Genomic DNA, 13,869 nt, shown 5'->3' with positions numbered 1-13,869 from the left:
CCAGGGGGGATGGTCACGCCGCAATCCCTTCTCCTCCATTCTCCTCTCGGGATCTTGGGCACGCACGCACACGCGCCCGGCGTGAGATTTAAGCCACCGGGTCCGAGACGCGAACCGCGGTCGACTACGTGGGAGTCCAGCGACATAGCCATTACGCTAACTGCTGGTTCCCGTGTATTATGAGTCTTAAAGGAAACGAGTATTAGGCTGAAAGGAACAACTGACAGTAAAGCTGAAAACAAATTGACTTGGACCCAAAAGAAATTATAAATATAGTTATAAAATTGAAATAATAAACCATAGTTCTTGTGATTTATGAGCTGTTTAATAACCCTGGATATTTGATATGGAGCCACCTATAGATGTAACCATGGAAAAGGACTAAAAAGTGTATGTTTCCATATCCTTTGTGTTTCTGTCGTGCGACTGTATGTGAACGTGGGAGAAGGGAAAGCAAAAGATTAACTGGGCCCAAATAAAAAATATTTCCAGAGGGCATGTGTGCTTGCTGGAGAGAGAAAGCACCCTTCCCCTGCATGGGGAATGGTCATGCCACAATATCTTCTCCATTTCTCCCTCCTGTGGGGATTTTGGTGTATGCACACACATATAGCTGGTGTGTTTCTCAAGCCACCAAGTCTGGGATTTGAACCATGCAGTCAGCCATGTGGGATCCAGCCACTTTAACCACCATGCCACTGATGGTCTACATATTTTTGTTTTTCCCCTCTTTGGCAAGTAAGCAAGTTAATAGGAGAAGAAATTCAAAGGACATGTAAAGAAGACCTTGTGTGTGAAATGTGTTTTTTTTTAGCACATAAGGAAGAGAAGGGAGAGTGAAAATGGAACTTAAAGAAAAAATTAATACTCCCTCTATTAACTCAGAATACCTACCAGAAAGGAGCCATACTTATCTCCAGAACTGAAGAAAAGAGAAAGTATGGTTGGGCTTCTGCCATGTGCCAAGCCTTTCTTAACTTTTATGTCACTGAGAACCAGCAGTTAGCGTAATGGCTATGTCTCTGGACTCCCACGTAGTCGACCGCGGTTTGTGTCCCGGACCCGGTGGCTTAAAACTCACGCCGGGCGCGTGTGCATGCATGCCCAAGATCCCAAGAGGAGAATGGAGGAGAAGGGATTGCGGTGTGACCATCCCCTCTGGGGAGTGATTTCTCGCTTTCTGTCTCCATGTCTCTGTCTGTCTGGCGAGTGCACATGCCCTACAGTGAAAATCTCTCAAAAAAAAAAAAAAAGCAAAACAAAAACTTTTATGTCACTTAACACTCATCGTGTTCCTAGCAGGTGGGCATTCCTTGTTTTTTTTACAAGTGATTGCTCAGAAACTGGATAGCAAAGAGTAACTCCATGGATCCACGTTGAGGAAGTGATGGAGCTGAGAATAACCTGTCTGACCCCAGAGCCCACGCACTTTCTGTGACTTAGCTGGGAAAAAAATGACCTTCCCCCACCATCCCAGCCTTCCCTGTCCTTCCCGCTTTACTGAGTCTTCCTGCTCAGGTGTTACCGTGTAACGGCTCTAAACAACAGGTCCCCGAACATTAGCTCTCTTCTCCAACTCCCTATCAATTGTCCCCATCTCTCTAACCACATCATTAGCCACAGACAATTTTTGGACTTTTTGTATGTTTATTTTATTGGGGTGTTGAAGGTCATGATGCGTTTTTGCGTAGAAAAACCTGGAAACATAGATCATGACTTTCCCAACAAGCTAATGCGTGAGGAACTTCCATAGCGTATCTGCCTTGAATGTTAACAGTTACAAAAAGCTAAAGTTAAAATGCATCCTCCAACAGGGTAGTTGGACATTTACGTGTGACGACTGATCAGTATGGCACACTGCAGAATACAGTTAGGATTTCTTGCTTGCTTACAATTTTAGATACTGACTTTATTAAAATATTTTTATATTCATGATACAGCCCATGTGCCTGCATGTGAGAGGGAGTGAGAAAAGGAGGAGGAGACAGAGAGAGGAAGAGAGAGAGTGAGAGAGAGAGAGAGAGGCACCCTCCACAGGGTCTGGTCCTCCAGTCCACCCGCCACTGGATCCCGAGCTCTCATGCCTGGCATGTTTGGTGTTGACTAGAATTGCAGGTGCCATCTGGGATCTGACTTCTCTTGAGCAGCACATTACCTCTGTGCCACAGAGCCAGCCTGGGCTTTTTTGTTTTTGTTTTTGTTTTTGTTTTTAAATGAGTATGCAGTTTTAGGTTGACCAGTGTAAAAACACCTGGGCTTCGGAGCCCAGCTCCAGCGGCACAGGTGTGGGTGCTGCCATGCCATGCTGGGAGCCTACGGGAAAGCTCCGGATTTGCAGCCCTGTCTACCTGTGGTCCTGGGTCACTGCAGGGCTCAGGGAAGGCTCTCTGCATGAGCATCCTATGAAGGGTCTCCTCTGCAACCCCAGAGATCACTGAATTTATGACACCTAGGCTTCGGGTTCTCACTGAACTTACGACACCTAGGCTTCGGGTCCTAACGTTAGTCGGCCGGTGTTTCTTTTCTCCTAGGATTTGTTTGGTGTCAGCATGGTTGTCCCTTTGTTGAGCCTTCACGTCCGGTCCCTTGGAGCAAGTCCAACAGTGGCTGGAATAGTAGGTGAGTGGTTGATACTGCTTGATGTCAGAGCGCCGCATCTTAAATCCCCCCAAGTATCTGGAGACAACTCAGTCTTGGCGCCAGATATTATCCTAAAGGTGAGTGGAAACCAAGAGAAAAAAAATTCCAGAATAGTTTCAAATGTTACCCAAGAGCCACTGTCGTTCATCATTTCTGGACTACCTGTTTTCAGAGAGGTTTTAAGGTTGGAGCATTTTCCTCGCACCCCCAATACCAAGGCTGTCACCAACACTGACCGAGGCTCACTGAGGAGCTGGCCGTGTAGCCTGCAGGAACCCTCCTAGCCTGATGGGAGGGATGAGAACATAATCTACACAGATGGCACCTTGAAGGGACAGGGTGTGGGTGAGCCTTGGCAGGTTAGCGGCAAGCTCCTGCACTGTCCCGGCACCCTGACAGGCCTGTATGGTTTCTCTGCCTGCGCAGCATCCAAAAGCCGCTGATTTATGAAGGAGTGAGGACATTGCTGGATTTAAGAGTGCTAATTGATAAGAATCGTTAAGATTAATAGTTGTTATTTATTTCTTTATTTAGCTTTTTGTCATAGGATGTGTGCACTCACTAGAGAGAGACAGAGAGAGAGGCAAAGTGAGAAATCGCCTGCCCAGGAGACATGGCCATCCTGCAGTCCCTTCTCCTCCATTCTCCTCTCAGGATTTTGGGCATGTACGCACTAGCACTTGGCATGATTTTCAAGGTGCCAGGTTTGAGACTCAAACTGTGGTCAGTCATGTGGGATCCAGCGCCTTAACCACCACACCACCTGCTCACTCCAAGATGAGCAATTCTTGAGCGTGCACAAACTGGACAAAGAGTGTTTTCAGACAGTTTTGTACATATTTGTTAAATCTTGATACACATCATGGGGTTTTTTTGTTTGTTTTTTTTTTAGATTTTTTTTGATATAGGACACATGTGCTCCACAGAGAGACAAGAGAGACAAAGAAACATCCCCCCAGGAGATGGCCACGCAGTAATCCCTTCTCCTCTATTCTCTTCTTGGGATCTTGGGCATGTATGCACGTGTGTCCCAGCATGAGTTTTAAGCCTCTGGTTCCGGAACTTGAACCACGTCGGTCATGTAGGAGTCCAGCAGTGGAACCATTATGCCATCTGCTGGGCTCATCTCATGACTTGGTTTCACTTGAGGAATGTATTGGAATTATACTGGAGCAGCAGGAGGGCTTTTAGGAAAAGCTGAGGGGACTTGTGGAATGATCGTTGAGGTTAAAGAACGCTACTAAACCTTTAAGTTCTTTTTAAACTGAAGCATTTTATGTAGCTAAAATGTTAGTGGCATATGAGACAATGTTCAAATTGTAAGACTTAGCAGAATTTTCTAGGATTCGGAATTCAAGTCCCCTGAATACTTTTTATGCCAGCTTATAAGTCGGAGCGATCCAGTTTTCAGTCAGAGGATTACTTTGAGGGTCCTAAGTTGGACCCTCACTATTATTCTCTCTTTTGTGTATCCTCAATTTTACTTTGAAGGCCTTTTAATAAAAATAGATTTACAGGGTCCGTCAGTAGCCTGGGTGGTTCAGACAACTGAACCCCAAATGGCTGATTGCACTATTTGAGTCCTGGTTCCTGCAACGTGAAAAACACACTGGGTGTGCATGCATGTATACCCAGAATCCCAGGAGGAGAATGGAGGAGAAGGGATTACAATGTGGTCATTCCCCCTGGGAAGCGCTTTCTCTCTCTCTCTGGCAAGCATATGTGCCCTATAGCAAATTCTTTTAAAATGGATTTATTTTCTGCCAAGTAGGGGGAAAAAAAAAAAGATGTGGGGCAATTTTCCTTTTTTTCTTTTTTTTTTTGGGAGAGGTTTTCGCTACAGGGTGCGTGCGCTCACCAGACATACAGAGAGAGACATAGAGACAGAAAGCGAGAAATCACCCCCCAGAGGGGATGGTCACACTGCAATCCCTTCTCCTCCATTCTCCTCTCGGGATCTTGGGCATGCACGCACACGCACCCGGCGTGAGTTTTAAGCCACCGGGTCCGGGACGCGAACCGCGGTCGACTACATGGGAATCCAGCGACATAGCCATTATGCTAACTGCTGATTCACCCCCCCTTTTTTTTTTAAGAATTATTTATTTATTTAATTCCATTTGTTGCTATTATTATTTTTTAACTTTGACCAGACAGAGACAGAGAGAGTGAGAGAAAGGGAAGATGAGAAAGCAAGTCACCAGGTCCAGGACTTGAACCATGGTCCCGGTTGGCCATGTGGGAATCCAGCTCTTTTAATCACCACGCCACCTGCTGGCCCCTGCAATTTCCTTTTTTTAAAACTGTTTTTTTACCCTAGTTTTTTTTCCTGCATACTTCTGTGTAATTATTGCCACATTAATCCATTTTTGCAGTAGGTCTAGACGGGTCCAGTATATTTTATTGATGTTATTGATATTTTTTTTCAGGCTCCTCCTATGGCATTTTGCAACTCTTTTCTAGCACATTGGTGGTAAGTTATCTCCCATCTTACAAACATCTTGGAAATAGTATCATACACCCTGGAGAGTCGTCCTCATGGCTGCAGTAAAGTTTGGGGCCTGAGGGTTACCAGGAAGCAGGCAGGCGCGCAAGGAGAACGTACAACACTGTAGATCAAGTAGGATCCTTCTGCGATCCTTCGTGATCTTTCTTCCTCTTCTGACCTGTGCGAAGGCGAGGGCTAAAGGCTGATTCTGAACTGAACACAGTGTGGTAAGCCGTAGATCTGGGCTGAGAACTATTTTTTAAAAAAATTATGACATGTCCTTTCTATGATTCCCTGCTATTTTTTTTCTAGAGATAATAATCATTATTCTAGTGAATAAAATATAAATAAAAGTTATTACCAATGTGATTGTTTGCTTTACTTAATTCACAACAATCAAATCAACTTATAAGATTCTGTTTGAAGTTGTGCATTGTCAACTGCATGTTTTATTGTTTATAACTTAAGACTTAAGTGTGTAGAGGGGCCGTGTGGAGTGGTTGGTTGTATGACTGTCTTAATCCATTTTTGCATTGTGAACAGAAATAATGTGAGACTGGGTGAATTTAACGGAGTAGAAGTTGATTTTGACTCCAAAATGTGGGAAGTCCAAAGGCATCACAGAAGGATGGAAGCCAGAATTTTAGTAGAGGAGAGCTTGGTCTGCATCCACGGGGCTTTGTTCCCTTCTCATTTCTTCATATACACATCCAAATTTAATCACGGGGGCCCTGCCCTAATGACACCGTCACACCCAAGGGGGCCCTGTGGGGAAAACTTGAAGGAATTAAGCTTTCTTAACAATACAATCAAGATCTAAGAAATGAATTTTTGGGGAGACATCCAAATTTCTTTTTAATTTTTTGGAGAGGTTTTTGCTGTAGGGTGTGTGCGCTCACCAGAAAAACAGAGAGAGACAAACAGAAAGTGAGAAATCACTGCCACCAGGGGGATGGCCTCACGCAATCCCTTCTCCACCATTCTCCTCTTGGGCACGCATGCACACACACCCAGTATGAGTCTAAGCCACTGGGTCCAGATTTGAACCAGGGTTGACTACATAGGAGTCCAGCAACATAGCTATTACGCCATCTGCTGGTCCCTTTTTTTTCATTTCTTTTTTCTTTTTTTGAGATATCCAAATTTTAAGAAATGAAACTTTGGGGGTGCAAACTATTGAGTAGTCAGAAAATTCATGACATTTCTTTCTTTCTTTTACTATACAAAAATGTGTCATGCCTTTTCCAACAACCCAATACTATTGAAGCCGTCATTCTGCAGGGTGGAATAGAGTGGTTGGAAGTGAGAGTCAGTATAGTCTCATAGATCGGTCATTAGTGACTTAATCCATTTTTGCATAGGTCTAAACAACAGTCCTAGCCACTGTTTCATAGGTTAGTAAAGATCTGCAGTGCTGGAAGCCACATAGCTGACCTCAGGTTCCGATCTCTGTGGGCCTAAATCACACCAGCTGTGAGCCTCCGAGATCCTGATGACCTGGAGGGCTGGGGATAGAGGGGGTTGGTAACATGATGAGATCCAGTCTCGGACGCCAGTTTCTGTCTCTGCCCCCCTCTCCCTGCTGCCCATTCACTAGAGATGAAAAATAAAATAAACTTTAAATAGTAGCTGGAAGGGTAGACTCATATTTAGTGAACACAATGTACTATACTTATGTTTCCCCGTAGGTATCTGTTGTAAAATATATTTTTAAAAGAAATGAAATTGATTCAGAGTTCATAAGGAATTCTTTCTCTTTTTTAAAAATTTCTTTTTCTTGGGAACCAGCAGTTAGTGCAATGGCTATGTCGCTGGGCTCCCGTGTAGTCGACCGCGGTTCGCGTCCCAGACCCGGTGACTTAAAACTCATGCCGGGCGCGTGTGCGTGCGTACCCAAGATCCGGAGAGGAGAATGGAGGAGAAGGGATTGCGGCGTGACCATCCCCCCCTGAGGGGTAATTTCTTGCTTTCTGTCTCTCTGTCTCTCTCTGTCTGTCTGGCGAGCACACGCGCCCTACAGTGAAAATCTCTCAAAAAAAAAAAAAAAATTTCTTTTTCTTTTTTCTTTTTATTTTTGCTGCTAGAGGATGTGAGCACTCACTAGAGCAAGGCAGAGAAGAGAGGAGAAAACACCCCCGTGGGGAATTGTCACACTACAATCCCTTCTCTTCCATCTCCCTTTCCTGTTAGCATGTGCACACATGCACATGTGACCAGCGTGTTTCTTCAGCTGCTGGGTCTGGGACTCAAACCCCACAGTCAGCTGCGTGGACAGCCTTACCCACCAGGCCCCGGAGACAGCTCCATATGGAATTCTTCAGTAAATAAAGAGCTGCTCCTTAATTTATATTTTTTGAAGGCGTTCATATATTAAATTTGCAAAACAATGGTATTTTCTTCTCATTTAAGCTTTATAGTAGCACAAGAAAGTTTGTTTCATTTTAAATAGGGTGAAAGTAAGATTCATGAAGTTTAATAATTTGATTAAATTACCTAATCTCAGTATCTAGACTCTGAGCCCGAATTTTTTTTTTTTTTTTGTAAAAGTCATATACCTTTGCCTCAATGATATTAAAAAAAAAGTAAATAGATAACTAGAGTTTAGAAATTGTACCACAGAGTTTACTGGGGAAAATGTCGTATTTTATATTTTTGGTTGTGAGAAGAGAGCTCGACCTACATTTTAATAAACACCTCTTCTCCCTTGTTGCCATGAATGACAGGATTTACCTTATTAATGGCCAATTTGCATTCTATGTTGTATATGTACCATATTTTCTTTATCCGTTCATCTCCTCATGGAAACTTTGACTGATTCTATATCTTGGTTACTGTGAATAGAGCTTCAATAAATATGGAAATGCAGATATTCCTTCAACATATTGATTTCCTTTGCTTTGGATATATCCCCAATAATGGATAAGTGGATCCTAAGGAAGTTCTACACTTCGATTCCTGAGAATGTTCAGACTGTTTTCCATGAGGGCTGCGCTAATTTACCTCCTCACTATTAATGTATAAGAGTTCCTCTTTCTCTATATCCTGTCTCTAGATTTTGGGCACACATACACACGCAGTGTGCCTAGCATGTTTTTTCAAGTCACTGGGTCTGGGTCTCAAACTGTGTAGTCGGCCACGTGGCATCCAGCCACCCTAACCACCGTGCCATAGGCTGGTCCTGTAGTATATATTTTTAACAAATTGAAAAGAACTAAAAGTCTAACAAAAATTAAGTTCATTAAATAAATATTGGTATATAGAAGAATGTAAATTATTAAAAATAATAACAGGCCAAACTGTAATGTCATAGAATGATGTTAAAGTTACGTTAAGTTAAAATCAAGCTACAAAATACATGATACTATATGAACTTTTATTAGAAATACATATCTACCATGATTTGAGTCCCAGACCTGGCGGCTTGCTTTCTCACTTTCCCTCTCTCTCTCTTTCTCACTCTGTCCCTCTCTGGTCAAATTAAAAATAAATAAATAAATAACATTAAATAAAATGATTATTGCAAAAAAAGAGAATTATATTATTTTTCCACTCCCCTGTGGGTGGGACATAAAAAATAATACTGTGGCACATGGAATGGCAGAACTGAGCATCTCAGGATCTTAAACCAAAGTCCCTGATGTTTTACAGTGGGTCACCTTGTTTTGGACATTGACATGACAGTGGTTGTTACTATAAAGTGGGTCAAAGAACTTTCTGTCACTTGTGTTCCTCAGGGCTGCTGGAGTGATGTGGTGGGAAGAAGGTCCTCTCTGCTGGTGTGCATTTTGCTCAGTGCCCTCGGCTACCTCCTCCTCGGAGCAGCAACAAATGTGTTCCTGTTTGCCCTGGCTAGGGTCCCTGCAGGTGAGTCCTGGCCCACGTGTGCGTCTGTGTCTGTCTGGGCATGTGTGTGCTCATTTCAGACAAACCTGTACTCTCTGTACCTCGGTGTCTGTATGTGGCTCTCCCCTGCTTGACATTGTCTCTTCGATCAGAGCTTACATAAAAAGGTATAATGACAGCAGTCACAGCAGTGACTGTATCACTAGGAGCTGCCCTTTACTGGACCCGGAGCAGGTCCAGACATGCTGCTCACTTGTCCAGAGCTGCAAACCTTGTACTTGGCAAAGCTCATTGGGGACAGCCATGCTACTGCACCAGGCCTGGCTCCTTCCTGGAGCTCTGTCTACACTCAGGCAGTCAGGAGATACAGACCCCTCGGGCCAATGCAATGGTTACTCTTCCTTCCCTTGCTAGTTTGGGAACTGGGCTTCTTGACTTCAGCCCCAGATTTACTTCTATAGCCTTTTGTGAGTCTGACTGTTACTCAGGAAAGACACTAGTGCTGTTTTGTAGCAGGTCACGGATGAGTTTTTGGGTTTCATTATTGTCTTGACTACTTCTGACTTCTTGAAATAGCTTTTATTTTGTCCACTCATTGCAACAGTCTGTTCTTTGAACCACCACCTGTGCGTGGTGCGTGATGTTGGTGGGTGGATGGTTACCACGGATGCTCTCCATTGACCTTTCTCAGCACTAGAGCCTCTCTTCTCACCTTCCTCATTAGAGCATCGACAGACTTTGCTTCCCTGGTCGACAAGTCCGCAGTACTGGAGCTCTGCTCAAATTCAGTTAAGCTATTAATTTTTAACTAACACCCCAAATGAATGCAGCATAAATAAGTTACGTTGACACTTAGTTGGTAATCAGCTCATTTGGGAATTCCATACCATTTCTTTGACATACACACACTCTGAAAGTTTTATTAATTATATCCTCCAAAATTCGTAACTGTGCCTTTTCGTTGCCTAAAATATGCTTTATGGAGGTCTTTGCTTAAATGTAGACAATTATTCTAACAGACTTCACCCCTACACTCCAACTGATTCCTGTTCTGTGCATATCTGGTGTCGGCGCTCTCGTGTGTCCTTGGCGTGGTTGGCTTTCTAGGCATAACTCACACTGCTGCTCAGTGCTGCGTACTGTTCACAGTTGTATAGAAGCAGATGAGGGAGACGCGTAAGAACCTAGATTTGTTACGAAGTGGGTAAAGACTTGTAAAAGGGTTAGCATGCTTGTATTTAGTTTGAAGTCAGCCTGACCTAAGTAGGGCTAGTTCTGTTGGGTGTGCCTCCTAGTCTTCTCCTAGTCAAGGAGAACTGCATGTCATAATTCCTTCTTCCCATGTAACTCCCACAGTGTTTGATGGGACATGAGCAGCAGGGAGCCCAGGGAGCTTCACCAGGTTCTGCTGCCCTGAGAGATCAGTTTGGATTCAGTTCCTGGCATCCTGAAAAGGAGACACTAACTTCGAATGTGCCTGAGGCGGCACTGTCTGAGTGGGACACATCCTTTTCTCTCCCCTCCTTTCTGCCCACCAGCAGAGAGGACCTTTTTATGACCGCATCACTCCACTCCAGCCTCTGAAAGATAAGAGAAGGCTGTTCTGTGTTGTCCACGGGAGGCTCTCATCACAATCCTCTTCCCTCACGTGTGTAAGGCGAGTCCAGCATCAGTGTTATCCCCCAAATCTTCATAGAACTCCTGAAAGAGTTCTTGGGAATTGTTTCCTAGCCTAGTCCTTTCTCACAATTGAGGAAACAAGTCTCAAAATAGTCTACTGACTTCTGAAAAAGATTTATAGTCTTGCTTCCCAAAGAAGTTACCACACTAAATTTGAGACAGAACAGGGACTAGAACCAGAACTCATGCAGTGAAGCCCACGGTGGTACACGATGTGCAGAGAGAGGTCGACTGCAGGGAGGTCACTTCACAGTCAGAAGAGACTCAGGCCGGCTCACCAGCATAATTGAGTTCCTACTGTGTGTAGATCAGAATGGTGGGCAGCCTGGGGCCAGAATCCATCGACACGTTTATGAATGTATTGTGTTCCACATGGGTGTCTGGGTGCGCAGGAATCAGATCTGCAGAAGTGCGGGGAGTATAAAGTTGTGACGTACATTTTAATCTCCTATCAGAAGTCATGTCACAGCCCTCAGCTTGGTTTGGTGGACAAACTCGCAAGCTAGTAGGTAGTCAGCGTGTCTTAGTTACATGCCCATGCCATCAGATTTCTTCCTACTCACTGCCATCTCCCCTGCTCTGTTTCACTCCATTGCCTTCATCTCCTCATGGATACTCTGTACTCCCCGCGGTGAACATCTAGGCTCTTTGAGGTCAAGAATAGCTCTCTTTTCTTTTTTCTAATTCGCTTGCTTGCTTTATGCCCCAGGTTGAGACAGTGCTGGCCATACAGTAGGTGTGAATAAATATTTGTTCACTGGGTGAACGAATAACAAATAATCTCTCCATGGAAGCCACTAGGAACTGCTATTGCGTAGCAGAAGTACCAAAGTCACTGGGATGTCAGTATGGGAGGCAGGCTAGCCAAGGCTACAGGAACGTGGTTGTCAGGACTGACCAGGACTGTGGTGCTAGACAAGTCTAATTATGGTCTTAGTGGTTCAAAGAAAATGGATCAGAATGCCTTCAGGGATGGAGATTTAAGTGCGAGATGACACGGTGGGTACTTGTGGGCTAGAAAAGATTACAGTGCATGTTTCTTGTCCCCTTACAGGTATATTTAAACATACCCTCTCCATCTCAAGGGCTCTGCTTTCTGATCTGGTTGCCGAAAAGGAACGGCCATTTGTAATCGGACATTTCAATACAGCGTCCAGTGTGGGCTTCATCTTGGGTCCCATGGTTGGCGGCTATCTCACCGAATTAGATGGCGGGTTTTATCTGACAGCTTTCATCTGTTTTTCTGTCTTCATTCTCAATGCTGGTAAGTTGACATTTAATCATGAGAAGGTTGTTTTGTGTACTCATCCTGGTCATACTGACTGTTCTTCCTAATTTTCTCTTATCTCTTCACAATTTGTTTTTCTTAGAATAGGCATACTCCTTGTTCAAAAAGGAAAACCGTGTTGAGGAACCTCCCTGCCACTTTCACTAGTAGCCATTCCAGTCTATGTTCTGGAACATCAGCAATGAACAAGGGTTCCCTTTTCTCCACATCCTCACTTAACATTTATTATGGGTTTGATTTGCATTTTCCCAGTGATTAGTGATGTCAACCACCTTTTTAAAAAAAAAAAAAGTTTTGTTAATTTGCCAAAGGGTATGTGTGCTCACTGGAGAGAGACAGATGGAGGAAAGTGAAAATGCACCGTTCTTAGGGAATGGTCACACCACAACCCCTTCTCCATTCCTTACTCCTTTTGGGATTTTGGACAGGCACACACACGCCCAGCATGTTTTACAAGTGCCAGATTGGGGAATGGAACTGAGCAATTAGCCATGTGAGACCCAGTCTTCTCAAACATCATGCCTCCACTTGGCCTGAGTACCTTTTGCCTATTGCCTATTCTGTTGGAGAATTATTATTCAAGTTTTTTGCCCATTTTTTAATTCTTTCTTTTTTTTTTTTTTTAGGTTTTGGTTTTGTTTTGTTTTTGCTATTGTGTTATAGGAGTGCCCTGTATATTTTTAATATTATGCCTTACCAGATGCATGATCCTCAAATCATATATCCATTCTGTAGATTGCCCTTTACATTTCTGATTTGTCTCCGAGTTGTCTTTCACTTTGCTGACTTCTGTCCTCTGCTATATAACTGCTTGTTAGTTTGAGGCAGGCCTTTTGTCTGTTTATGCATTTGTTGTTTGGGCATTTGGTGTCATGTCCAAGAAGTCATAGCCAACGCTAATTTTTTGTCTATTTGTTTTTGGGATTTGTTTGTTTATTTGTTTTTCACTCTAGGATGTATGTACTTGCCAGAGACAGAAAGAGAGAGAGAGAGAGGATGTAAAAAATGACCCTCTGAGGGGATGGCTACTCCTTAGTTTCTTCTCCTCCACTCTCTTCTTGGGACTTTGGGCACACCTGCACATGTGCCCAGCGTACTTGTCGAGCCATCATGTCTGGGACTTGAACTATGCAGTTGGCTATGTGGAATCCAGCCACCTTAACCGCCATGTCATCTGACTTGCCTGCCAAGGCTAATTTTAAGAAGCTTCCTCCCTCCAGTTTTATTTCTAGGTGTTTTATAATTTTAGGTGTTATGTTTGTCTTTAATCCATTTTGAGTTTTGCATATAGTATAAGATAAGGGTCTAATTTTATTCTTTTTTTTTTTTTTTAGAGGTTTTTGCTATAGGGCATGTACACTCGCCAGAAAGACAGAGAAAGAGAGATAGAAAGCAGGAAATCACCACCCAGGGCGGATGGCCATGCCACAATCCCTTCTCCCCCATTCTCCTCTCAGGATCTTGGGCACGCACGCACACGTGCCCAGTGTGAGTTTAATCCACCGGGTCCAGGACTCAAACCGCAGTCAACTACATGGGAGTCCAGTGACATAGCCATTATGCTAACTGCTGGTCCCTAATTTTATTCTTTGACATAGTACTTATTCTCTTAGGTAAAATATAAATAAAAACATCTACTTTTATTTTTAATGAGTTTATTACATTTTAAAATGTAATTATGGAGATTTAGAAAAAAAGCAAAAGCAGACTAAGCTATCCTCTGCTGCAGACCTCCAGGCCTTCCCTTCAGCCTGCTCAGGGGTGGGAAGACCTGACCTCTCCCCTTTCTCTGTCTCCCTTGTGTGCGCCAGCCACTCTGGCTTCCTGGTCAGCCTACAGGAGAGCTTTGTACCAGCTCCTTCCTCTCTGCCATGTTATTCCTGTACATCTTCACCGGCTCCCTCCACTCATCAACCATGTCTCAAATATT

The 13,869-nt window shown here is 43.8% G+C and overlaps 1 protein-coding gene across 1 annotated transcript in view; it reads left to right on the top strand.

Moving 5' to 3' along the window:
• Positions 1–13,869, top strand: part of SLC67A2 (solute carrier family 67 member 2) — a 22,943-nt gene that overhangs the window by 3,799 nt on the left and 5,275 nt on the right. The window contains exons 2-5 of the mRNA XM_006166624.3: positions 2,532–2,619; positions 5,070–5,113; positions 8,863–8,992; positions 11,706–11,915. Of these exons, the coding sequence (XP_006166686.1) occupies positions 2,532–2,619; positions 5,070–5,113; positions 8,863–8,992; positions 11,706–11,915 (472 nt within the window). The remainder of the gene's footprint in view (positions 1–2,531; positions 2,620–5,069; positions 5,114–8,862; positions 8,993–11,705; positions 11,916–13,869) is intronic.

Source organism: Tupaia chinensis, unplaced genomic scaffold (assembly GCF_000334495.1).
Source record: "Tupaia chinensis unplaced genomic scaffold, TupChi_1.0 Scaffold144276_1, whole genome shotgun sequence".
Classification (NCBI taxonomy): Eukaryota; Metazoa; Chordata; class Mammalia; order Scandentia; family Tupaiidae; genus Tupaia; species Tupaia belangeri.
This window is presented reverse-complemented; position numbering and strand designations above follow the sequence as displayed.